The sequence below is a fragment of the Agelaius phoeniceus genome, chromosome 18 (genome assembly GCF_051311805.1).
Source record: "Agelaius phoeniceus isolate bAgePho1 chromosome 18, bAgePho1.hap1, whole genome shotgun sequence".
Classification (NCBI taxonomy): Eukaryota; Metazoa; Chordata; class Aves; order Passeriformes; family Icteridae; genus Agelaius; species Agelaius phoeniceus.
In genome coordinates this window covers 11,977,701-12,005,455 of record NC_135282.1, presented here as the reverse complement: position 1 = coordinate 12,005,455, position 27,755 = coordinate 11,977,701, and the positions used below count along the sequence as shown (strand labels likewise).

General features: G+C 42.4%; 2 protein-coding genes across 2 annotated transcripts; both read left to right on the top strand.

The window, feature by feature from the left end:
- The first annotated feature begins 1,892 nt into the window (after nt 1–1,892).
- LOC129128405 (solute carrier family 2, facilitated glucose transporter member 11-like) lies at nt 1,893–14,584 on the top strand. Its single transcript, XM_054645694.2, has 12 exons — nt 1,893–2,099; nt 3,085–3,183; nt 4,119–4,279; nt 4,816–4,940; nt 6,348–6,477; nt 6,616–6,764; nt 7,339–7,526; nt 8,522–8,632; nt 8,708–8,809; nt 9,848–9,923; nt 11,405–11,532; nt 13,352–14,584. The coding sequence occupies exons 1-12, from the start codon at nt 2,076–2,078 to the stop codon at nt 13,556–13,558; spliced, it is 1,500 nt and encodes a 499-aa protein (XP_054501669.2). The 5' UTR covers nt 1,893–2,075; the 3' UTR covers nt 13,559–14,584.
- Nucleotides 14,585–17,312: 2,728 nt separating this feature from the next.
- Nucleotides 17,313–26,706, top strand: LOC129128406 (solute carrier family 2, facilitated glucose transporter member 11-like). Its single transcript, XM_054645695.2, has 12 exons — nt 17,313–17,378; nt 18,279–18,377; nt 18,813–18,973; nt 20,526–20,650; nt 21,310–21,439; nt 22,006–22,154; nt 24,091–24,278; nt 24,419–24,529; nt 25,041–25,142; nt 25,296–25,371; nt 26,040–26,167; nt 26,500–26,706. The coding sequence occupies exons 1-12, from the start codon at nt 17,355–17,357 to the stop codon at nt 26,704–26,706; spliced, it is 1,500 nt and encodes a 499-aa protein (XP_054501670.2). The 5' UTR covers nt 17,313–17,354.
- The last annotated feature ends 1,049 nt before the right edge of the window (nt 26,707–27,755 follow it).

Sequence of the window (27,755 nt, the reverse complement as noted above, 5' to 3'; positions counted from 1 at the left end):
TCACAGACACAAGTGGAATCTTCTCAAGTGAGAGTCACTCTCATGTGACCTTGAAAATGTGAGAGCAGTCAGCAATCAACAATTCATTGTAACATAAAATATGTGCCATGTTAAACTCTTAGATTTCACTGAGAACTTGTTTGGTACCTAAACATCTTCTTTAGTTCCAGTCCCTGTGATTTTGTTCTTCAGAGTTTTGTTTTGAGTTTTGGATTACACCAAACCCAAATCAAATCTAAAAGAAACCACTGAGTTTCTCTAGGTGTGAAATGAAACTGCAGATGGCTTCAGGCATCCACAATGAGTCCAGTGTGCCTGGAGCTGGCTTAGAACCAAGCCTGATGTTCAGCTTTTACACAGAACTGTTTGTTTGACACACCTCATGGAGGTGGGGCTTGTGTGTTTGTCCATTTCACAGCAAGTATTTCTTACAGCTCTATTAAAAAAAAATAAATTACAAGATCTCCTTAAGTCAGAAATAATTATTTAAACATTAAATTCTGCACAAGTTCCAGTGTAGCAGCTTTTTCAAGAATATAGTGATATTTCCAACAGAAATGGTGAATTTCATTGATTTCACAAAAATCCAAGAAGTAAGCTCCTAAAATTGTTAATAAGGTGAAATAGCACCATGGCTCAGAATGAGCAGAAATCCCTCAAAATGTAAGAGAAATTTCACTGTGAGCTGGTGGGATTTGCTGCTATTTGAGGTCCTCAGTAATGATTGTCAAGGGGTGAATCCTTAGGACATAGCCTCCCTACACCTCACTGCAATTTGAGAAAAAATCCACCATGAAAAGGAAACACTGACATCTTGAAACAATAGCCAAGAGATCTGCAGGTAATTACAATGTCAGTGTTCAAGAGAAAATACAGAAAATGCCAAATCATTCTAACCACTACTGCCAGCCAGGATAAACAGCATTTGCTATGCACTTATACAGACAATACTTGGAGTTACACAAGTAAGCAAGGTTTTAATATTAACATGCACTTTTTTCTCATTTATTTAGACTCACAGGATTTACAGTGAGCCCCTCTGTAAATAATTACAATCTGTGTTTTATAACCTGACTTCACAAGTCCTGAGGGTGAGCTTGAGCATTTCCTGGGGCCCTCAGTGCCACTGCCCCAAGTGCCCCCACCAGGGCAGTGCCCTGGCATGAGGAGAATGAGCAAAGGCTTTGAAGGCAAGAATTGCACAGGGCATCACCCATACAGGGAAGCCCCAGGCACAGCAAACTCCTCTTTTTGCCAGTGCTGGATCCAGTGCAAGCTGCACAGAGCTGCAGTTGGAGCTTTGCCTCACAAGAAAGGAGCCTCTGGGAATCAAAGGGGATTTTTCACTGCCTGCAACACTGATTTTGGAGCTTTTCTGTGTCAGAGCTGAAACCTGAGGGAGGAAGATGCTGGTGGTTCTATCCCAATTTGTTAGGGCATATTTCTCTTTTCTGACAACTTTCATGAGTCTCTTACTGCTTTTTCTCCATCCCCATAAACACCAGACAACAAATACCCTTCCTCAGCACAGTCTAACTGATTCATAAGGCCAGAGCAGCAAAATTAGCCTCTGAAATTTGCCTATTTGTCTTCTAATTATCATATTTACTTTACCAAAGAATTACATACTTTACTTATTAATAAATAACAGTAGCTAAACCTTGTACCAGCTGCTTTTTGCTTTCTGCAGACTGTAACAAATGTACACACTAGTCTATATCATAGAAATAATGCATTTTACTGCTCCTGGAAAATTATTTGGATTGTTTTGCCTGAATTCTTCTTGTTTCCCTTCCCAAAGCCCTCACTGGTCCCCAGTGCTAATTTTCTCTGCTTTGAAACTTTCCCCCTGGAGACTGGACTAGATGTAATTATTTCCTGAAATACTTAATCTGTCAGTGTTAACTTTGGCCAGTTGAAGTAAATATAAGTGAGTGAAGATGAAATAGTGAAAATTTAACTCTGATGCCTGAAGCCAAATGCCCAGTGCTGTAGCAGCAGGCAGGAGGCAGAGAGACACAAGCCTGTGATGACAAGGACACACCACAAGCTGGACAGCCAGCCCTCAGGCAGAGATGACTGGTTTCCTTTCAAACCTGGTGAGTACTTGGTGGGGTATTTACATCTGGGACATTTCTGTGTGCTACTGGGGCTTCAAAGAAAAGAAAATTGGTGTCTGGGTAAGAACAAGGCTCCTGCTCACTACAGCACCTTGGAAGTGGTTCTGCTCACTATTTGGAGGTATTAGAGCACTTCATATGCTCTGCCATCCATCTTTACCATAGTTTTATCCATATAATAATGTGTTGTCACAGACATCTTTTATGAAAAATCCTTTTTTTAGGATTTTTCCTCTTGAGAAGCTGAAAAGCTTCAAGAACAAAATGTAAGCAATGGTTATCTGTGACTGCAACAAGGAGATCTGTGGAATGCAACAAGTATTATCTGCAACAAGTATTATCTGTGGAATGCAACAAGTAGATCTGTGATTAGTCTCATAGAGTTGTTTCTAATTAATAGCCAATCACAGTCAGCTGGCTCGGATTCTCTGTCATTTCAGATTCTCTGAAATAATTTCTTCTATTCTTTTAGTATACCTTTAATATAATTTATATCATAAAATAATAAATCAAGCCTTCTGAAACATGGAGTCAGATCCTCGTCTCTTCCCTCATCCTCAGACCCCTGTGAACATGGTCACAATGTGTTTTAAATGTTTTCCTGGACTAGAAAATACTTGCTTATCTAGAAATATAATTTGCTTTACTTACCTGGTTAAAAAAAAGTGCTTTTTAAAATACATCTAATTATTTAGTGCAAGACATGGCAGCAGAGGTTTTGAGAGGCAGGGAACAGGAGTGGATCTAGAAGCCATGGTGCCTTGACAATGATGTGTGTGGAAGCTGCACTTCCTTGAGCTGGATGTAGGGAAATCACAGGAGGATGTACATGTCACACCAGGGCAAGCAGAGGGAACACTGCTACCTGAAAATCCCCTGAACAAATGAGATGTTTCTGGAGAATGAGTTTGAGAACAGCCTGATGTGGGTACAACCTGAAGAAGATTTTGTTCTCCCTCTGCAGGTTCAGTACCAGGGGCTCTTTCGAATGATCACTGTCCTGGGCATTGGTGGCACATTCCAAATTGGCTTTCAAATTTCTACCATCACCTACATGTCTCAGGTAGGCAAAGCTGCACCTGGCACTGTGTTAATGAGCACTGGGTCTCCACTGCTGCTCTGGCATTCAGAAAGGGTTTGATCACAGTATTCTCCTCTTATTTCCCATTTGCTGTGCTATGCTCTCATGATCACAATATTCTCCTCCCATTTCCCATTTGCTGTGCTATGCTCTCATGATCACAGTATTCTCCTCTTATTTCCCATTTGCTGTGCTATGCTGTCATGAGGAGCAGGGCATGTCAGAGTGTTGCAAGCAGAAGAAAAGAGAGATCTGCAACTTGTTAATAGAAGTTCTGTTCCTCAGAAGACACACACTAACTAGGGTGGCATCTGTCTCCCCTAAAACCTTACAGCACATGTGCCTTCTTCAGTGGTTTCTGTTGATATTTTTATGGTTATCCATCCTCACAGAAAAATAGAACAAGTGAGCCATGCTCTAGGAAAAGTCTGCTTCTCTCCACTGATCACAGGGAAAACTTCCATTAAGGGCACTGAAGTCTAGAGGGAAGACATCATTATTTTGTAGAAATCACCTTAGTGGAAAAGCATTATTTTCTGGCTTCAGAGCACTAAGTTCTGAGTGAAAAAGTATTTAGGAATTGCACTGAACAGGCTCTGTGTAATGTGGCATTCTTGGCAGGTATGTGGAAGAAAACCCATAACTTATTTGCAGGATTTTGTAGTACTTTTACACTATTCTTTACCAATCCATGCCTTGCTTCCTCAGATTTCAAGGATAAAAATCCCAAAGATGGAACTTTAATGGCAGAATGAGCATAGCACACCCTATTATGCTACATCTGATAGCTACTGCCCACTTTCAAACCTATGTGAAATAGTAACTTCAGCTGAAGCAACACAATTATTTTGTAAATATGCTAAAATACCTGCACTGCTGTCACAGACACTGTAATGATTTTATTTTTTCTGTCTCAGCACGTTAAGGCTTTCATTAATGAGACTTGGCTGGAGCGCTATGGCCACCCCATCCAGCAGGACAACCTCCTGTTCCTGTGGTCCTTCACTGTGTCCATCTTTGGGATAGGAGGTCTCTTGGGTTCCTCAGGAAGCAGATACCTCACTGTCAAATTTGGCAAGTATGTATGCTCAAAGACAATGTGTCAGCTGAATCTGAGCCTAAGGAAATGATGGTTGGGGTTATAAATGAGACAGGATTTTAGACTCAGTGATGGCTGGGGCAGAGCCAGCTCAGCTGTGCTGGCAGCTGATTCTCCTGCTTCCTGCCCATGTCCTGAGCCATGCCTGGGTTCATCTCAGCAATGGGGAAAGGCAGAACCTGGCTGAAGTCAGGATGGGCTCTGGAAAGTGCTGCTCAAAGCACAGAAGCGCTGAGATCCCTGTTGGTGCTGCAATAATGTGTTTCACTGTGGATGTTCAAGTGCAGAAAAGCTTTCAGAGTTTTCTCTGTACACACCCCAGAGCTGTTCCCAAACTCCCAGGTGCAGCCACGTGCCAAGGCACACCATGAGTCCAAAGCACCCATTTTGTCCTGGACCATATATGTAATTTCAAAAAACCATCAAGACAACTTCAGCCAAGACTTCCTGCATGGCATTAAGTGCTATTTCCCTTCTGAGTCACAAAAAATCTTCTCATTTTCTTGCACTTACAGAAAGAAATGTCTCTTGTGCAACAACGTGCTGATGATAGTGGCAGCATCCATCATGGGCTGCAGTAAAATATCCCAGTCCTTTGAGATGATTCTAATTGGACGCTTCATGTGTGGAGTGAGTGCAGGTGAGTGACTTCTCCCACAGGTCAGCTGAATCTCACAAAATTTCACATCTTTTTTCAAAGTAAATAAGAAGCCTCCACTAAGAAAACAAAGTGGGGAAGTCAGTGATCTTTTGTAAGAAGATTTTCTAAAATGCTCTGCAAGAAAGAGCATAATTATTATCAGTTTCACTGATACCAAATGAAATTCAGCTTTGCCAAGTGTATGAATATTCAGAGAAGTCAGAAATGTTTTGATACCTCATGAAACAAGGGATTTTCTGAAGAAAAATATGAATAATATTTTCTGAAATTTAGCTAGCAGTACTGAAACTTATACACTTTAAAGCTAGTATTTTCCTGAGGAGGAGTATTCCAAGCAGTAAGTCCTTGGGGTTAGTTCAAAGATCTGGGCTTAATAAAGCAAAATCACTCCTGGCAAGTAAACTACAGGCAGTAAAAACATCCTGTGCTGCTATCAGTAATTTTTTGTATTTTTCCCTACACAAAACTTGCATTTCTATTGTTTGCATATTCACAGGTATGCCTCTTTTAACTTATTAAAGAATTCACTTAGAAATTGATGCCTATTTTTCAAACAACCAGATTTTGTACATTGCTTCTCTGACAAAGAGAGGTGTTGAAGAGCTATGGTTGTAATTTGAGAACAGCTTACCAACAGGGGCCTTGCTCTGTTCTAGAACCTTTATCATGCCCCATTCAAAACCCTGATTTTTGTTAAAGAGACTGCAATCAAAAGAGATTGCTTTGCCATCACATACAGCCAAGAGAAGAACATATTGCATTTGAAACAGATTAAAGAGGCTGTGACCACCATATCAGGAAAAAGCTTCTGTTCCCAGACTAGTATTTAGCATGTCTGAGTTAATAAATATAATTGGAAACATCAACTCTGCCTGAAATCATAAAAATTATTGCTGGATAGCAGAAAAGAAATACTCATGTCTCCATCTAAATCACATACAAATCAATATTGACTCTATATATGATAATTTGCCATGAGTCTGCCATACAGCTCTTCAAAAGCATATCAGAAAAGGTTGAGATTATGTGGGTTAACTACAAGCATATTAAATCCTGCTAAAAAGTGCTTAATTATTCAGCACTTGCATACCCTGTGTTCATTAAAACCTGCTAAGGCTCACAGGAGAGCTTATGATGAGGCTACACCTACACTTCAGAATGAAAACTGTACATTTCTTAACATCAGGGAACTGCACTCTGCAAGGAGGACCAATCCTTTTGTAGAAAGAGTTAAAAAAATCTAGGACTGAAAGTCTCAGATGGGAGTTATTTGCCTGAGACAGCTGTATTCTGTAATACTTTATTATTTACATCCAGTGCATAGAACTGGATTCCCAATGGTTATGTCTTCTTTCTTCTCTCCCACAACTCCCTCTTCACCTCAAGGTCTTTGTGTTCCTCTACATCACCAATATGTTGGAGAAATTTCCCCTAGGAAGCTCCGTGGATTTGCAAACTCTACTTCTTCTTTCTTTTGGACATTGGGAAAAGCCATAGGGCAAATTTCAGGACAAAGGTATAATGCAACTGATTACCCACCCAATTCATTTCTGGATGCCTTCCACCTTTTGCTCCTCCCTCTGTATTTCCATCCTTCCCTTTCTCTCCTCAAAGCAGATGCAATGAACTCTAACCCACATTTTCTCCCTGCCAGGGAGCTGCTGGGCAGCCGGGCCCTGTGGCCCCTGCTGATGGCCTCCTGTGGCCTCCCAGCACTGGTCCAGCTGCTCACACTTCCCTTCTTCCCAGAGTCCCCACCCTACCTCCTCATGCAGAAAGGAGACCAGGAAGGCTGCAAAAAAGGTAACTGAGGGCTTCAGGTTCCTGTTCCTCACTTAGAATCATTTTGTGATGCTTGCTTTCCCCATATGGAAAGAAATAAATAGGACAAAGTTTCTCCCTGCTCATTTCCCACATGGCTCTGTGAGCACCTACTGAGTCCATTATTGTTGTAGTCCCCACATAGAGCACAAAACTATTTCCCTCTACAGCTCTGTGTTACAAAACCTTTCACATTTGTCTGACACCACCTGCACTGTCAGCCTGATGATTAATGCTAAATAATAAATGAAAAATAGCTGTTTGCACTGCAGGGCTCCACTGGGCACCCCTTAGCTGTGGTTATTGGTTGCTCACACCCTAAGAGAAGGAGGAAGGCAGAACAGTGGCCCCATGGGCAGGGAGGGAGCCCCTGTGACCCCACTAGGCCCCTCTGTCCCACTGAGCAGGAGGGGATCAGGGCTCTGGAACGTTCTGTAAGACATCTCTGCCTCCCAGCACACTGGGCTGTCAGACTCTTGTATCACTGCTCAGAAAGCTCCTTAGGGCATAAACAGAGACGAATTAACATGGCAGGTCTCGCTCTCCTTCTTCACAGCCATAAGGCAGCTTTGGGGTGAAGGCCAACACCAAGCAGAGATTGATGACATCATGAAAGAGAAAGCAACAATGAAAAACACCAAGATCTTGAGTGTCCTGGAACTAGTGAAAGAACCAGCTTTCCGTTGGCAGCTGTACATGATAGTTACTCTGACCGCCACAATTCAGCTCTGTGGCATCAATGCAGTTGAGTGCATTTCCCCCTTCAAGTCCCAAGATATCACAGCTCACAGGAGCTCCCTCAGCCCAAGCCTTGCTGTCTGCCAGCCCTTCTGCAGGACAGCAGCAGCCACAGGGCTGGGCTGGGCTCTGTGTGTGACACCCCTCTGGCCAGCTCTCATTCCCTCTCTCTGTAGTCAGGCTCACTGGGCAGCCACCTTTGGGAGCCACTGCAGAGCTCCAGAGCTCACTCTGGGGATGAGCCCACTCTCTACTGGCCAAATCTGTAGTTTTATGTGACTGCTCACTGCAACTGCTGCTATTTGTCCCCTGGCTCATAGCACCCTGAGATGTTGGGATGGAAGGCTGCTCACTCTGCCCTTTAAGCTAACAACAAGCATGCTGCCTGTTCTGCAGCTTCTGCAGCCCTGCTCTTCCTCACAGCACTGCTTTTCTGGGGTCCTGCTGAGGTCACAGCTTTGCATGACCCTCCTGCCTCTAACACCATGCTGCAGCAGCATCTGCAAAGGAAATACACAGCTGAATCTAACACAGCTTAAATGGAATCTTTATCACCTCAGCATATCTCCAAACACTAGCAGAGATACCTGAAAAGATGTTTGGCTAACCCCTCATGACTCCATAACCCACACTCTTCTTTCTTGGGAATGCCCTACAGTGATGGTTTTGGATGGGCTCTGAGAACAAGATATACCTGGCTGTTTCTGAAAGCACCTAAATCAGGAGTCTGCAAACCTAATTGCATTGCAGTAACTGGAGATCCAATTATCCCAGCATTTTATATTTTATTAAATTCATTAATGAATTAATTATATAACGTTTTATAATATTTTTGTCTGCTGATAGAGTGAATACCACCAAAAAGAGTACAGAATTCCAGCTCACTCCAAAGCTGAGCTGCATGCTCCCTGATCAGCAGCTCATATCTAGGGCAGTGTCACACACCTTTGGATGAGAAATCAATTCTTTTCTTCTCTTACTGTTTGATTTTTTTTTTCCAGATTTATTTTTATACTTTTGAAGTCCTCCAAGCAGCTGGCTTTGATGAGAAAATGGCCTCCTACATGACCCTCTCTATTGGACTCTCTGAACTCGTAGCTGCTGTAGTCTGTGTAAGTCCCATTACCAGGGGAGTGGGGCACACTTTGCTCTCTGGCACTGCCACTGATGGGATTTCTGTCCATCAGAGCTCCATCATCGAGAGGCTGGGCAGGAAAGTGCTCCTAAGAGGAGGCTACTGGATCATGGGTTCACTGCTAGCTGCCATCACTGTGACTCTGTCCCTGCAGGTAAGGAAATGCTGCTCACAGCAGATTGCTCTATTCTATTTCTGATCTAAAGCTCACTGGCAGGACCACATTACTGGGAAAGGAAAGTGAGGCTTAGATCAAGCTTGTCTATATGTAGGATTAAACTCTCTCTTAGCCAGAGGCTCCTGTGCTCCTGCCTTCCTTTCAACAGGATCCCATGACCTTAGCAAGGAGCACATAAACCTCTGGGACACTGGTTCCTGATTTGTCAGATTGCAAACACCAAACACCAGCCAGCACAGACCACAAGGCACCTGTAGGAAAATGGCCCTTTCTGCCCATGCTGGTTTTAACAAGTAACAGCAAAACCCCAGACCTTTGGCATCAGTTAATTTGAAACTGAACTTTGCTACAGATCATTGTGGGAAGGCACTCTCTGTTCACAGACTGGAGACCAGTTCACCTCTCAAACAGTGACACCTCAGTGTCATTGCTGTTGCTTTTTCAGAAGCAAATCACCTGTGTTAGCAGTACTCATCCAGAGCTACTCTGCAGATACACTGCAAAACTGACCTGGAAGCAAGGTGGCAGCAGACTTCTGGTTTTGTTCCTTTCATGAAAGCTCTCAAACACAGGAGAGAGAAATCTTTTTTTCCTAAAGCATCGAGTCTCATTTCTCCTTGACTAAGATCTATAAAAATTGCTTTTCAGTGCCAGTTTTTAAATCCATAACTTAAGAAAAGCTAAGAAAGATGTGATTTATCTTCTCATATCCCTAAGGATCAGAGGAAGAACTATGAGGTCAAAAAGAAAGGACAGGGTGCAAAAGAACTCTCCAGACTTCATTTAATGGAAGCCTCCCTCGATTTGCAGCTGCTCTGCCCTGTCTGCTCACCTAACAAAGATCTCAGCTGCTCCACCCACAGAGCAAAGCACTCACAGCTCTCAGTGCCCACACACTGAATATTTCTTTTTTGACAGTGTTGGAAAAGCAGGAGCATTCCTCACCTAGGAATGCTAGTACCAGTATTTTGTTATGGGTTTTTTCCCAGTATTTTGTTCTGGTTTTTTCCCCAGGACTGGTACTTCTGGATGCCATACTGCAGCCTTGCTCTCATTATCCTGTTTACAGTTGTCTTTGCTGTTGGGCCAGGTAAGTTCTCAGTCAAAGGAAATAAAGGAATTGAGTCATGTGAGCTTATTAATAGGGTTAGGAAATTACTGCCTTATATTGCAGAATATTTAGCATAAGTAAATTAATTTCACATAATCTTGCAGTCATTTAAACATTGTGGGTCCAGTTATTCATTGGACATAAAATTCAATACCATCAGGTTTGAGTTTTGCTAAAAAGAGGAAAGGAGCACACTGGAAAAATACAGCAAAAATAGAGCAAAAGCAGATGGGTAAAAGATTTTTTTTTTAAATGGTAGGGGAAAAAAAAAGAGAGAAAAAAAGAGAAAAAAAAGAAAAGCAAGAGTTCTTTTAAATTCAGTGTTGTATAATGTTACATCTTATCCCACATAGACAGCAGTGCAGAAGACCTATTTTGGAATAATTTTTTCCCTAGCATTTATTGTCTGCAACTCATTAAATTTTATTTTATAAAGGTTAATAATTTTTTAAATATTTGCCTTCCCATAAGTCAGGGTTGAATTATTTCCCTAACTCAAAACACTTGAAATCCTATGACTTCAAAACATAACTGAAATGCCCAGGAAGTGAATCTGAGAAGCTCACTCATTGGCAATCCAGCAGAATCACACTGAAAATTCATTTTATCCATAATAATTGTCATTCTATCCTGACACATCTTCTTTCATGAGATGATGTCAGGCTTTCTCAAGTGTCGACTACTTAATTCTTGGATGTCCCTAAAATTTATTTGAGTATTTTACCAATTTCATAAACTGATGCCTAGCAGTTTATTAAATTTATTTGAGTATTTTACCACTTTCATAAACTGATGCCTAGCAGTTTATTAAATTTATTTGAGTATTTTACCAATTTCATAAACTGATGCCTAGCAGTTTATTAAATTTATTTGAGTATTTTACCAATTTCATAAACTGATGCCTAGCAGTTCATTAAATTTATTTGAGTATTTTACTCTGGATGCCATGGGACAGAGAAAGAGAAATGACAAGTGTTTCTCACAGCGGCTTGTGAGAAATTTTAGGGAGCTGGAAAGATGTGATCACTTGTTGACTATAAACAATTTGCAAGTGCTGTTTTTCCACTTTATTTTTCTGTTCCTCTCAAAGACAGTGCATGAGAAAGACGTTTCTGTTAGTTAGCCAATAGAATAGAATCTATATAAAAAAACCAAACGTGTGGTTCTTTTGAATAAAACCTTCTCTGCCTTGCTATGATCCTGCCTCTCGTCTGTTCCTGCCCCGACCCTGGTGCACAAGTGACATTTTACCACTTTCATAAACTGATATCTAGCAGTTTGTTAGATGCCACAAACATTTTCTTTTGTAAAAAAGAGCAGCATACTCAATGCCACTGCACAATTCATGGCAGCCCATTATAGCAGCATCTATTAGCTGACTGTGTGACAGGAGCACTAATCCAAACGTGGGCTCCAAACACATCAAACAAGAAACAATTCTTGTTCTTCTTTCTTTCCAGGTGGTGCCACGGTTTCCACCAGGGTTGAAATTTTCAAGCTGTCCTGCAGGCCCCCTGCCTTTGTGATCAGCGCCGTCCTGAACTGGCTGGGGGTGTTTGTGATCGGCAGCACCTTCCCGTTCATCGTGGTGAGTGCGGGAGCTCCGGCGGCGGCGGCGGCGCTGCCTCAGCCTGCAGCGCTCTTGGCACCTGCCCTCCCTTGGTGAAAAACGCCAATCACTTGGGGTTAAAGTTTTACAATTTAATAGTAATTAAATGGTTATAAAAATGGTAATATAATTAGAGTAATAATAATTTGGACAATTGGGATTTAGGACAATACGAGACAATAAGAACAAAGAGTTATGGACAGTCCAGGTACCTCTTTCTGGGCAAAATAAGCCTGAAAAAGGACCCAGGTTAACAGAGGATTCACCCTTAAAAGCAACAGCCTGTTGCATATTCATACACCTCATCCATGATGCATAAATTCCATTCAAACACAGGATTCTGTCTGGGCAGTGTCAGCTGCTCCCTCTGAATGCTGACAGCATCATTCTGCCCAAGTGAGGCAGGCAGAACTTCATTTCTCCTGAAATTGGAGCAATCCATTAAACACTGTGGGTCCAGTTATTCATTGGACATAAAATTCAATACCATCAGGTTTGAATTTTGCTAAAAAGAGGAAAGGAGCAATTCTTTTTCTCTGAAGGATTCAGGTGTCCTGGGGCTGCTGTCTCAGTGCAAGTCCTCTCTTTAAGAAAGTATCTTACATAGCAGAGTTTCTATTTTAACATTTTGTTATAACCTAAAACTGTATTTAACACACTACTTAAGAAATTTAACACATATAATATTCATTTTAGTATTTGCTAAAAGCCAATCATAAAATAGGCATTTTTCACATCTCCCATGCCCACTTCTGCAACCAAAGGGCCCTGATTTGCCCAAGGTACTGATTCAGACTGAAATATTTATCAATGGAAACAATTCCTTATCAAATTCAAAATACTTTGGGTGATGCCTTGGAGTGGCTACCTGGAACAGAGGCTAGACAGAGCTAAAAGAATAAAGAAGGTATAAGAAGGTATTTATTAAAGGCCTTCAAAGGATACACCTTGGGCAGTGCAAAAGTCTCACAGAGGCTACAGCCAAGGTGGACAATCATCACAGGTTTCTCAGACTGATTTAACTTTGGTGTATTGTGGTCTTTTTGAGGGTCCCCAGGATGAGGTTAGAGATGAGAATCTATGTTCTCAGAAGGCTGATATATTATCATATCATATCATATCATGTCATATTATATCGTGTCATATCATGAATGCTATACTAAAGAAAGAAAAAGGAGACATCAGAAGGCTTAACAAGAATGAGTAATAAAAACCCATGACTGACTCAGAAAGTCTGACACTGCTGGCTGTGATTGGCCATTAAGTTAAAACAATTCACATGGAACCAATCAAACATTCACCTGTTGGTAAACAATGTCCTAGCCACATTCCAAAGCAGCAAACACAGGAGCAGCAATCAGATAATTCTTATTTTCATTCCTCTCTGAGGCTTCTCAGCTTGCCAGGAGAAAATCCTGGGCAATATTTTCAGAAATATGACAGTGACAGTCTATCTGCATATCAGAGGTTAATTGTCCAATTACACTTCAGGTAATGAAGTCACATTCCCTCGGTTTCCTCCACCCCATTCCCTTTTGTTTACACTTTTTGGGCCTGAGGCTGTGTTGGTGACCTGGGTTCTCAGGCCTGGAAGGATTGTTCTGTCTGCCCAAAATGTGAGGAGAGCCAACTAACCCCCTGTATCAGTTCAGAGTTATACACTAATACAGGATCTGAAACAGGTAAAAGCTAAAACTTGAGACATTGTGGGATCCAAATATAAAAAATGTGCCAAGAAAGTGACTAAAGCACAGATATGCTAATCCTGCTTTCTTTCTCACTTTGTTCTTCCCTGCAGGAAAGACTGAAGCACTTCTGCTTCCTCATCTTTATGGTGGTACTTTTCACTTCAGGGATGATTATCCACCTATTCCTTCCAGAAACAAAAGGGAAATCAATCATGGAAATCACAGAAGAATTCAATAAGCTGAACTTTAAAAACAAGCACATTCCAGCAGCTCCAAATCATGTCACAGAGGATTATACCTTCTGCACCAGGCTTTGAGTGACCATGAGGGGGGATCAGGTTTTTGTAAAAAAGTAGGAAAAAAAAGACATTTGCCATTTTCTGACTAACAAGTTGCTCCAAATGGACTGTCAGCTTTCCTATTTGTCTCTTACAAGGTTCCCATTTTGCCAAACCAGCTTCTTTTTCAAGCACTCCACTCTGGGCAGCTCTGAAAAGTGATAAGGGCTGATATTAACAGGACAGACTTGTGTGAATCAGGAGCATTTTGGTTTAATGTGCTGATGTGTAAATCTCCTCTTAACAGAGCAACTAATACACACTGAAAGTCCACATGTAGAATTTATAAACACTCTGCTGACCACAGAGAAAAGACAGACCTGTGATCCTCTCTCTCTCTATGATTTCTGAGTATGTTTTTACAGTGCTGAAATGGGAACAGTGAAGTTCTTGGCTTGCTATCTCTGGCTAGTGTTCAATCCATACGAGATTAAAGAAAAAATTTAGTGGAATAGGAGATAAATTCTTTGTTTCTCTAGATTCAACTGAATAACCAAACTTTGCCAGGTTCCCATGCACAGTGCCATGTTGTCCTTGTGCAGTGTCTTGTTTGACAGCCTTCAACCATTCCTCATTGCCTTTAGCAGCAATGGAGCTAAAAGGAGTGATGGAGAGAGTCCAGCCTCCCTGAGCCCAGCACCCACAGCCATTTCAGAAACTCTGCTTTCCTGCCATCACTGCCTCACCCCAAGCCTGCAGCTCCTCCTCCAGGAGCAGAATTCCCACAGATATCTCAAGGGCTGGGAATCCCACAGCAGCTGAACTGCTGCTTTCTTCCTGTGACTGTTGCCTACCTGGAACCTGTTTACTCCAGAAGAACCTCCTCAGACTGGAATGGATTGAATCAGAAACTTTTTTTGAAATACACAGGCCCATGGGACTGTTCTTTTCTTTAGAAGGTTCTAACATTCTGTGTGTTCCTCACTATTAATGAGAGGTTCACATGGTTGAAGGAGGAAAGCAATATCATGAGGAAGAACATGAACAAAGCTAAGGCTTACTGTGAAGCCTTAATACAATTTAAAGTCCAAACTCTAGACTTGCACAGTAAAATAAGTGGTTTTACCTCTGCTGTTGCTTTGACTGGCATATTTACTTCAACTCAAACAAGGTTATTCAAATGGAGAATTCAATTGTTCATCTTAATTGCTGCTTATTTTTAATTGCAAATGGTAACCATAATAAAAATGGCAGATTGCCTTGTAATAAAATTCTGGCCTCCACAAACATTTCTTTCCCCACATCATGATCTCTTCAGGGGGAGTTGACTAGAAAAAGTTATTGGTGTGCAGAACCTTCTATGATTGGGGTTTTTCATTATTCCTGTCTTTAGTACTGGGTGACACTTCAGCCATCTCATTAAATAGAACTGCATAAATAGAATTATGCATGTACAAAACATGAAGTGTCCTAAAGTCAGAAAACTCAATAACTTTGTAGTGATCCATATACAGGTAATATGATTAAAAACTACCAGTCCTCTGGAGACAGCTAAGACATAGAGAAGAAATCAGTTCATATTTCTTATCAATATAGATAAGAAATATCAACTTTTTGCAAAACAGAATTCTCTCTTCTCTACCAATCATTCTGGAAACACCATTCCATTACAAGAATCCCTGAAATCTGAGGAAAGAAGAGCAGAGTGGGCCTGTGTAGCACTGCTGCCAGACTCCCCAGTGAGTCACTGCTGTGTCTCAGTTATTCATTAGGTGCCATTTAGGAAAGCCTTCCCCCAGGATGCTCCCCAGGAAGCCAAGCATGCCCTGTGGAACATTGCAGTGCCAATGAAGTGGAACAGCCATGTGGAGCACAGGGCAGCCTTGGCCTGTGCTCAGTGGAGCAGGAGCTGCGTCCTGGGGGACACAGTGAGGGGGACAGGGAAGTCAAGGGATGAAACAGCAAAAGGAATGGCTCAGATATATGTGGGAGGGCACAGGGACAAAGGGGACAGTAATTCAGGAACACTGCATGCACAGAGACATCAGCTGACAGGTGAGATATGTTCAAATACTAATTGAGGCAGATACAAAAACTTTAAAAATGTATCCATGAACTTCACTCAGCTGGACACAAAAAACATGGATCTGTACTAAGGAAAGCTTAGCACAGCTTTGGATATGTATCTCACACATGCATAGTTAAATGGCTAAATGACCTGATGCTGTGAGATTTCCTGCCCTGAGCACAAATCTGACTAAAGGATATCTGTGAGATATTATGGAACTGCACATCTGATAAAGGGGGTCTCAGAACAGTCTAAACAGTAACAGCACACAAGAACAGTCACTAATCACCATAAATGCAAAAGACATTACACAGGACGAGTTAAGAGATTCAACCTACCCAAAGTAGGAATTCTAAATTAAAGTCTGAGAGCAAAAAGTGTGAATTCCAATATGTATAAATACACAAGGTAGAAGTGGGTGGAGTAAAACCTTAGAAAATATGTGCAACAGGCTGCATTTGAGAAGGAGTGGCCCATGCTGAAGTCTACACATTATTGCCTGTTTGTGTGTCCCCCCAATGTCATCTGAGCAAGGCAGAACCAGCAGCTAACATGGAATTTCGTCCCTTACTCAGATGCACATCATGTGGTTTCAGCTTTGTACAACTTTACAGAAAAGGAAATTCTTAGCATCAAAGGGACAGTGTCATTGCACTCTAACAACAGCTTATCTGCTGGAGAACATCAACAGAAAAAATATCCCTCCATGAACTCTCAGCACAAATCAACAGCAAAGCCAAGACCATGATGAGGCCTGAGAGTGGCAGGAGAAATGGCCGGGTGGTGCCATGCAGTACATTTCAAACATCAGCTAGGGAATCCAGGAATATGCTTTGCATATGAAATATTTCCTAGTAAATATGACTGCTTGCATCAACTAAACGCTTCATGATTTCTTCATCATCTCCTTCCATTGAAGTGTAAATGGAAGTGATAACTAAGCCATTTATCAACTGAATACGTTTGAGACCCTCTTAACTGTGAAATAACTGGAGTTAAAGCCTGAGAATTTTCTCTCAGAAAAAACAGACATCAATCCAGCTGTGGAGGTTACAAAACAGCTTCAAAACAACCTTATTTCTCATTGCAGACACAGAAATAAGTACACTGACTAGTGAAAATGCCAGACAAAATTGTGCCTGATGAATCTTTCCTGCTACTAGCAAAGAAAAATACTCTACTAAATACTTGGCTGGTCAAGCCTGGTGTACCAGTGTAGAATTGTAAAGTTTGCACCCCATTTCAAAATCATGGAGTAGTTCAGTTCCTTCCAGTAATGATTAAGTCACGATGTGCTCCAGTTGCCATCACCTGGAGAGAGGACAGCTCTTTCCTGTGACATGTCAAAGTCCTGGAGGTCACTGCCCAAGCCCCATCTAAGATTCCCAACAGAGAACTCTGTGTCTGAGTTCCTCACTTATACTGAGAACTGAGCAGGTTATGATGATGGGAATCCTGTTTAAGGTTGTTTTCTCAGTCTCATGTGCCCCTAGCAGAAGACAGAGTTCATGAAGTACCCAGCTCCTGCAGGGGACACCATCCTGTTTACTTGGGCTGCACATATCCATTGGTTGAAATATTTAATCCAGCAATCCTAAACTTTGTACGACAGCTGGAATATGTGCAATTAACTCAAACCCCTCTGAAGTAAAATTTAACTTCTGTAACACGGGGCTAGTTCACTGACACTGCTGCTGGATCATGTGAGCATTTGGCTCCTTGGCAGGTAGCAGCAGTGAGCAGCAGGCACTGGCTCATTCATAGGAGATGGCTGCCTTCCTCTCCAACCTGGTGAGTACCTGCTCACATCTCCTCTGCCTTACAAAAGACAAAGGTAACATCATTCTAGAGAGTCAGGTTCTTTAAAGATTTCAATTCCTTTGTTCCAGAGACCATCTTTCCTTTCTGTGTTTAAACATCACAAAGAGCAATGGGGCTTGGGTCCATGAAGATCATGTTGCATTGTCTTTTCTATGTAACAAGATAAAATGGAAAAATGAAATGAAATGAAATAAAATGAAATGAAATTAAATTAAATTAAATGAAAATTTAACAACAGCTCTGGCTCTTCCACCACTATGATACTTTACTTTGTCTTCTAAGTTACTGAGAACAATACTAAATATTAAGCACTCTGATTACTTCCCAAAATAATGAATATAGTAATGGTACAGTAAAAGGCTAAGAAATCATGACATAAATTTTTAAATAAATTACTTTCTTCACTTCATCAAAAAATAATTAATATAATCCATCAGTAGTTTCCATAATCTTTAAAAGGGAAGAAGTGATATGTATCATCATACTTTATGGTTTGGTGCATATTGGTTGCTGTCCATGGCACACAGGGAGAATGATTCCCTCTTCCCCATGCCCAGATCTGACACCTTTGTCAGGCCAACCTGCCAGCTGTTGCAGGCACACAGTGACAGTTGTACTACCAGGAACAACTTTTCAAACTCCTTTTCCCTCTTGCAAGCAGAGTGATGGATTATCTACCACCTTACACCCGTTTGCTCTGGCACTGTGGCTGGTGGTTGTGCTCTGACAGCAGATTAAAGGGACTTTGAAAAATGTTCGAATTCAAAAGGATCTGAAGTGATCAAAGATGAAGCATGACCACAAAATCTCTGGCCTTGCACAAAACTAGAGTAGTGAGGAGCTGATGGAGATTTTATTTTTGGTTTGCAGGTGCAGTTCCGGGGCCTACTTCAAATGATCTTAGTGCTGGGAATTGGGGGCAGTTTCCCATATGGATTCCATATTTCTGTCATCAACTATCCTTCTGTGGTAAGTAGCCATCTCTCTGAGGCTGAAAACACAAAGGTGAGAGCCTCTGTTCTCCCATAAATCCCAAATTTACTGAGCACTCAGCTGCTCTGTCTAGGCCTTTTATTTGGTTGACAGTAACATCACATGTAGAGAACTTTTCCTCCTTAAAAGAACTGGACAGCATTTTCTATTTTAAATAAGCTCTTGCCATGTGGTGTTCAAGCCTCCAAAGGAGGGCACAAAATGAGCTCTCAGCATGCTCACCAGGAAGCTCCTGACTGATACAGACCTGAAGAATTTGCAGTGTGATCTCAGTTAACTTGTTTTGCTAAAAAAGTCTCAAAGTAACTCTAATATGAGAGCCACAGGCTTGATCTGAAATACACCAACAAAATGTGAAGGGATGTGGTTATCCAGACCCATTATCCAGGCAAATCTTGTTTTCTTTTGCAGCACATCAGGAAGTTCATTAATGAAACCTGGATAGATCGACATGGCTCTCCCCTCCACCCTGAGACAGTCATGCTGCTGTGGTCCTTCATTGTGTCTGTGTATGGGATAGGAGGATTCCTGGGAAGCCTCTGCTGTGGCTACCTGACTACAAAATACAGGAAGTAAGTGCTCCTTGTAGCAGCTCAGCAGTCAGAAAGCGCAGGGAAATACCAAGGGGACAAATCAGTCTCTTGTTTTTGCTTGAAGCAGCCCTGCTGAAGAGAATTGCTTTGGTTTCCTGGCACACCCACTTTCTCCAAGCAGCCTTCTGTCCTATTGATCTGCCCTCCCCAGGGAACTGTGTTCTGTGAGGGCTGCAGCCATCAGCACAGCACCAGATCAGTGCCTCTGGGACAAGTGCCATAGGGTCATATCCTCTCCCCTACCATTCTCATCAAGATCTCCCAAGCTTTACAAACCCCAAGGAGGGAGCTGTATGTGTTGTGTTGTAACACACTATCTGCAGTTACTCAAACACCTGGAAAATATCCTTATGTGACAAAGAAAAGTCAGATTTCCATTTAAATGCACTCATTGTGGGGTGGTGACATTATATTAAATATTCAGATCTACTCTAGTGAAAATACGGAGAGAGGAGAAAAAAAAATTGCTTGTAATTTCACTGTAAAGATATAATCAGCACCAAAACAAATGTCCAAGAGACATCTCTGTTCCTGACAATCCATTTTACTGAAAGCTAGCTCCAAACTCTCTTTGCCACTGGACAAAGGAAGGATTCCTCACCAGTGTGGTCTGTTCTTGGTGCCTTGTGTGTAACACCACTGATTTCATTTGCAGAGAAATTGGCAAACTTATCTTCTTGGTGTGACCCACTTAAAGATCTGCTCCACAACACACTGATCCAGGGGCCCCTCATTTGGGTCTCAACAAACCATCTTAACCTGCCTGCAATTGTGTTCTTTCCTAACAGGTAAGTGCCCCCAAGAAATTTCTTGTGGGACACTGCCTCATCCCACACACTGAGAGTCTCCCAAGGCTGCAAACAGGATCCTGCACCTCTCCCATGGGTTATTTAACACTTGGTAGCCCAATTGCTGAATCCCAGCCTGAACACAGAGTGTCTGTGATCCTCAGTGTGTGCAAGGGGGCTCTGGTCTAACAAGTGTCACAGCAAAAGATCTGAGTGCAAAAGACTTGGAGCCTGAGACACCAGGGTGGTGAACACACCAGCCTGTGATTCTCCCAGAGGGACTTCTGACCTGAAATGTGCCTCTAGAAAACTCTGTCTGCCATCTCAGAGCACCCATTTAGCCAAGAGTGTCTTTGGTATGAGCCATTCTAGAATGGGACCCGTGGACTCAGACTATTTCTGGGGAAAAAACTGACATCTTATGAAGACTTATAGCCATTTAAAAATCTTGGTGACAAACTGGGCCACTTCTTCCATCTTTTCCCCTACTTGTATTGTGGAAATACTGACAAACTGTTTAAATTCTAACCTAAAAAAATTATTAATTCAAATCTAAAAGATCCTAAAGTTTTAAAGAACCATTTTGACTATCTTAAGTTGAAATTATTTCAGCCATTCCTCAAAACAGTAGGAATGGCTGTACCACACTTCCTGTCACAGCAAGAATAATCAAAAGAGTACAAGAGGTTCTCACTACATTTCACACTAAATTCTCAAGGTCTTTTTTTCTTTTTTTTTTTCAGGAAAAAGTGCCAAATGTTCACCAACCTGATCATGTTGGTAGCTGCAGTTTTCATGGCCCTCAGCAGAACAGCCAAATCCTTTGAGATGATTCTGGTTGGGCGCTTTCTTTATGGCATTGGTGCAGGTATGTCAGCATGGCCTGCAAGGCTGCAGGCCTGACCTGAAATGTTATAATGACCTGAAATAATTACCTGAAAGAACAGAAGATCCAACTACTGTGCAATGTTTCTCACAGAAGTCAGTAGACAGACACACACTGTGATGTCTGCAGAGTTTTTCCCCAAGAGGTTAAATTCCATTGTCATCATTACCAGATCTTTCTTCATCACAAATTTTGGGATCAAAAGCCCCCTGTGCATTTCCAGATACAAAGTAAATTTTCTTTCTGAAGCATCTTTCTCTCTTCCTTGCTCTCACACTGAAGTGCACCTCTATAATTAACTCCTGAGACTTAAAGTTGTAAGAAAAATACCACTACACCCAGGGAAACCTGGTAAACCCCATAAGGGCATTCTCCTCAAGCCAGTGTTGGCCACCAGAGCTGACTGCAATGAAAAATCCAAAACTGTCCAGCTGTCCTGGGCTTGTCTCTACAGCCATCCTTGAAGAATGATTTTTAAAGCAAATAAAACCAGGCACTCAATAAAAGTGAAAGAATCATCTCTTTTGCAAGAAATTATAATCTAAACAGCAGAGTGAATGCAAACAATGTGAGATAGGATGGTCAAAAAGTTAATATTCTCTAAATATTTAAACTGTTATTTATCCTCTTGTATGTTCAAGGTTTTTCTCTCAATATACATCCTCAGTATGTAGGAGAGATTTCACCCAAGAAGCTGCGTGGGTTTACCAACTCCACTGTTGCTGTTTTTCTGACCCTGGGAAAACTCACAGGACAGGTTGTTGGACTACGGTAAATTCTCCAATTTTTCCATCAGGTTACACTCAAAGTAGAAATGTTTCTCTGACTTTATCCTCTTACCTAGTCAGTGACTGAGAAACACTCTCCTCCTCCCCAAAACATGCTTTAGCTTATGTCATAAGAAAAATATTTATTGTATTTGAGGGAAATATAGTTTTAAATATAGAAGGCAGAAATTATTTACTCATAATCTGATTTCTTCTTATTTCCACACTCTTTCTACTAGGAGACTTCCCCTTCAATATTTATTGTTCTTACATAGAAAGTCTTAGCAAATGTTTGGCTCTTGTGGCCAAGCAGTGGTCAAATGAGTCTCATCAGCTCTCTAGACATTCGAGTGGGTTCTAATGATATTCAGAAAGATTTTCAAAATATCAGATAATTCCTTTAAAATAAATTGTCAGAAATGAAACCAGCCAAATATGTGAAATCTGCCAAATTAAAATTCAGGGGTTAACTCCAGTGAACTCTTGAATGGAATCTTTATCACTCAGAAAAACTTCCTGAACATTCATTCCATTATTTCAGCATAATTTTGTTTCACATACACTTTCCAGGGAGATTTTAGGAAGCGAAGCTTTGTGGCCATGGTTGTTAGCATCTAGTGGACTTTCAGCATTGGTTCAACTGGTTACCCTCCCATTTTTCCCTGATTCACCATCCTACCTCCTGATACAGAAGGGTAATGAGGAAGCCTGCAGGAAAGGTAGAGTGTCTGCTTTCCTCACTTACTTCCCTTCATCTGCTGTGTCCCAGGGAGAGCCTCTGCAGCAGAGGAGGCAGGGCAGAGCTGTGCTGTACAGGGCAGTGCCAGGGAGCACAGGGAGCACAGGCAGAGCTGTGCTGCACAGGGCAGGGCCACAGAGCACAGGGAGCACAGGCAGAGCTGTGCTGCACAGGGCAGGGCCAGGGAGCACAGGGAGCACAGGCAGAGCTGTGCTGCACAGGGCAGTGCCAGGGAGCACAGGCAGAGCTGTGCTGCACAGGGCAGAGCATGGAGCACAGGCAGAGCTGTGCTCACAGGGCAGTGCCATGGAGCACAGGGAGCACAGGCAGAGCTGTGCTGCACAGGGCAGTGCCAGGGAGCACAGGCAGAGCTGTGCTGCACAGGGCAGTGCCAGGGAGCACAGGGAGCACAGGCAGAGCTGTGCTGCACAGGGCAGTGCCAGGGAGCACAGGGAGCACAGGCAGAGCTGTGCTGCACAGGGCAGTGCCAGGGAGCACAGGGAGCACAGGCAGAGCTGTGCTGCACAGGGCAGAGCATGGAGCACAGGCAGAGCTGTGCTGCACAGGGCAGTGCCAGGGAGCACAGGCAGAGCTGTGCTGCACAGGGCAGTGCCAGGGAGCACAGGGAGCACAGGCAGAGCTGTGCTGCACAGGGCAGTGCCACAGAGCACAGGGAGCACAGGCAGAGCTGTGCTCACAGGGCAGTGTCAGGGAGCACAGGGAGCACAGGCAGAGCTGCACAGGGCAGTGCCAGGGAGCACAGGCAGAGCTGTGCTGCACAGGGCAGTGCCAGGGAGCACAGGCAGAGCTGTGCTGCACAGGGCAGTGCCAGGGAGCACAGGCAGAGCTGCACAGGGCAGTGCCAGGGAGCACAGGCAGAGCTGTGCTGCACAGGGCAGTGTCAGGGAGCACAGGCAGCAGCACAGACAACAGCTGAGGTACCCCTGGCAATGCCTGTGTTAACCTCACTCAGCCCATGAAGACAAGAAACACAGATGTATATCAACACATCTAACATTTCCCACCTTGGTGGGCACTGCTTTATTTCTTTAAAGGAAATGGTTCAGGCAGCTTTTTTTTGTATTGTTAAATAAAAAGTACTCAAATGTTTACTTTGTTTACAGTTAAGTAAACTCCACATTAGAAAGCTGTGCTATACTGACAACCAGACAGATAAAATCCTTCAAATTGCTCACTGCCCCTGCAGCAACCAGATGGCAGAAGCAGCACCAGCACCTACTCCAATGGACAGGCAGCTAAAGGGTTTAATGCATTGGAAACCCAGGGCACTGGGAATATTTCTGTGTCTGCTCTGGGGTGCCCTGACCCCCAGGGCAGCACTGACTCTGACCCTCATTCATGGAGAAAGTTTCCCAGACTACAAGATAGACTGGAATCCACAAAAGTGTGAAATAGATATAGAGAGCAGTGTAGGTGGATCACTTGGAGAGAAATTGAGGTTTTGGGATTTTTAGTATGTTGTGGATGGAAGCAAGATGGAGAGCACAGGGTGTCATCCTGGGTTTCTTCTTTGTGCTTCTTCCTTCTTCTCCGTGGGTTTGGGTGGCATTTTGTAATTGGGCAGAAAAGTCTGCATTGGGGGCTCTGTGGGATCAGTTATTGGGTTAAAAGGGAAAATAATCCAGGTGTCAGCTCTTAATTGGATAGTTTAGTCTTAAAAGACCTTGTAACAAGAGATTGTTGGTCATTTTATGCCTTCTAATGAGAAGTTGTCCAACTCACAGTAGTGAGACTGTTTTACTGATAAGAAATAATAAACACTTGAGTCTGAACATGAATTACTGTCTCAAGTGCCTTCAGTCCAGACCCAGAAATACCAACACCCCCACAAATGCAACCAGTGCTGAAGGAGCTATCCTGGTAGGATAATCCACTTCCCTCTTTCTGCCCTGCAGCCATCAGGAAGCTCTGGGGGGAAGGAGACCACCAAGCAGAAATTGATGACATTATGAAGGAGAAGGGCGCCGTGGCGAGCACCAAAACCTTGCGTGTCCTGGAAGTCATCAAAGAGAGATCCCTCCGCTGGCAGCTCTACATCCTGGTGATTGTCATGACCACGCTGCAGCTCTGTGGGATAAATGCAGTTGAGTGCTCTCTTCACACCCAGGACAAGAGAGGCAGCATTACAAACCTCTCCAAGTCAATGTTATTAAACCAGCTCAGAATTGTATCTCAAATGCAGCACCTTTTTTCACAGGTTAATTTCTTCTTTGCATTTTTCAGATCTACTTCTATTCTTTTGAAGTATTCCACACAGCCAAGTTTGAAGAATACCTTATCCCATATGTGTCCCTGGGAGTTGGGTTGTGTGAGTGCTTATCCTCCATACTGTGTGTAAGTCTTCTCAGATTTGAGTTTGAAGGAAAAATTTAATATGGTCAACAACTGTGCCTTTCCTTTCTTATAACTGGGCTCAGAGAAATTTTGCATAACCTAAGCCACATCTTCCTGCTTCTGCAAAACCACAGGCAGGATACAAAGAAGTCTTTTCCCCAAATTATTTGCATGAGTGTGTGTCTTTAGACTCACTTTTTTCTGCAAAATAATAATCTTCTGATGTTCTGGATTAGATGTGTGTACATATGTGTGGACAATTAGACATATGCCAGCATGCAAAAGAGGGAACTGTCTAATAACAGTTTAGGATTGACTAATAAACACAGCTTAATTAATAATGAATTCGTTTTGAGAAAAATAATCAAATTCATTAGGAACTAAGAGACTGTCAAATGACCCTGATTTATGGCTATTATTTAGACAAGTCTTCTGCAGAGAACACAGGGAGAGAGGAGGAATGATCTCCTGTGAGGCCTGGGGTGTGTGAGCTGTGCTTTGTGTTTTGCAGAGCACCCTCATAGACCGCTTTGGGCGGAAGGTGCTGCTCTGGGGTGGATACCTGCTGATGTGCTCTGTGCTGGCACTGCTCACCACGACCCTGTCACTGCAGGTACAGAGCAGCAGCCTCCTGGCCACTTCCCCAGCCCCCTTTCTGCTCCTAACTCACAGGAGATGTGTAAAATCTTCAGCCATGGCAGCAAGTACAGAGCTCTGCTGTTCTGCCCTGTGGTAATGGTTTGGTATCACTGCTTTCTCATTTTAGCATCGCTTTTTCTGGATGCATTACTTCAGTGTTATCTTGATCTTCCTGTTCGTTGTCTTCTTTGGAATTGGACCATGTGAGTACATCAGTGGTTATTCTGGGAGGAAATTTGGTGTTGAATTGGTTGGCAACACAAGTGGCAGAGGAAGAACTGGCTAGTGCCCTGCTAAAAAGGTCTGGAAATTAAGGAGGGAAGGGCAGACACATACAGGTGGGAGACAGGAAAAGGACACAGACACCTCAAATTTTATTGCTGACCACATGATCTAAATAATTTAAAACAGTGTCATCTTCTCCAGAGGGTGTGAGATAGAAATTTCAAAACAATTTCTAAATTAATCAACTAAAAACAGGATTCTAGGCATTGCCAGGTATGATAAAGTGATCATCTTCAATAACTTAACAAGTCAAGCTTTTGCCTACCAACATGCTCCAGGTGGAAGTGGCCACAGGAGCCAAAAGGGAGCTGATTCTATAAACCCTGCCCCAGTAACAATTACCAGTGCAATATGGAACTGCACAGATCCACTGATACCAGAAAAACGATTCCAGTACATACAGGAGGAACCTAAATTAACTTTTCTGGAATCAAGGCCTTTCTCTCTTATAGCAGAGGCCACCTAATAACAGGAGACTTATTCTGTCTGTCTGTCCCCTCTGCCACTGCCATTGGGAGGAGCTTCAGCAGAAGCAAGGAAACAAATAAAAAATAAACCTGGTGTGTGTTTGGCTTTGCTTTTCCAGCTGGAGCCACCATATCTGTGATGGTTGAAATCTTCAGCCAGTCATACAGACCATCAGCCTTCCTGATTGTGGGCTGCATCAACTGGATGGGACTCTTTGTACTTGGGATGATTTTTCCAGTAATTGTTGTAAGTGACTCAGAGGATCCCTCTTCCAGGCTAATCTATTTCTGAATGCCAACAAGGGGTGAAATAATAGCAATAAACTGCAATGGCATGCAAAGCTTAGCACTCTGTCCAGACACCAAACCTGCTCAGAAAGCCCCAGGCTTGGCAAGGAGCAGCAATTGGACTCAGGTCCAACAAGGCCAGTGGGAACTCCTGGGCTGGTTCCTGTCCTGGACTGGGTATTGAGCTCACCTCTGAATTTGAACTTCTAAGACACAGGCTTGCACTAAAGAGCAGGGAAATAGAAATGAGTTTCTTATTTTCCTCACATTATCTTGCATTTCTGCCTGCAGGAGAACCTTGGACCCCTCTGTTTCCTTATCTTTTTGGCAATCCTTGTTTTATCAGCAATTTTCATCTACCTGTATCTTCCTGAGACCAAGGGCAAATCAATCATGGAAATAAAAGCAGAATTCAACAAGCTGAACTTTGGGAAAAAAGAAACCTCTGTCACTGAAAATAACTTTCCTAAGGAACAGTTGTATTGCACCAAGCTCTGAATGTTCAGAGAAGAAATTTGCATCTCTTAGAAAAGACAGGAAATAATGTTGCAATAGAACTAAAAAGGAAACATTAAAAACAGACTGCAAGCTCTTCTGTCTCATTTGTTTTTTCTTTTTTAAGATAGATATGAAACTCGTTATTCTAGAGTAACACTAAGTAGGAACCTGCTGGCAAACAGCTCAGAGTGTCAGAAATACAAAAGAATAAGTGGAATATTTGAAGAAGAACCAAGGTAAAGAATGATTAAGAATGGGAAACACAGAAGTCAAAAGTGTGGCTGACAGGCAGCAGAGGGAAAGCTAAATACATGGTCTAGGGTATTGATGCAGACTAAAAATTAACACCTCAAATTCAGAAAACAGGTTTCAGCATGACAACAGAGAAAAGCACTGAGAGTGAAATTTGCTGCACAACGGCCCTGGAGGTATAATGGAAATCTCAGTGGAAAACATCCTAGGCAGGGAGAAGGGCCTGCTAAACTGAGATATCCTTGCATGCAAAAGAAGTAAAATGGCTGCTATGAAATAAAGCAGGCTCTGGAGAGCATCCCTGGTGTCTAAGGAACTGATTTTCAACCTGCTGCATCAACTTCTGGGAATTACATCAGATGTTTTCACAGAAGAAAGAGTTTGTTTTGGAAGTGTTTTTCTTGCTATGTAAGCAAGCTGGGAAGAACGACTGATTATTGTACCCAGCAATAAAAATAGGTTGTGAAGTTCACTGGAAATAGTCTAAGTTTTTCCAAGTGACCAATAACAAGTATAGGATGGCTTGTAACTAAACAGTTTGGATCATGCCACCTGCTTTCCTCTAAGCACTGAAGAAAAAATGAATCAATATTACAAACTACAGCTCCTCTCCTTACAGATGGAGGGGTCACTTGTGTTTGTTTCTAACACTTTGGTTTAGGAAACATACCCTGAAAAGGCTTTTTGTAAACCAGATTTTATTTCTGGGGTTTTTTTTAGGGTTTTCCTTATTTTCAGAATGCATACAGGAAACACAATCCACAAACGTGGGCTGTAAATGAACACTGGCATTTCAT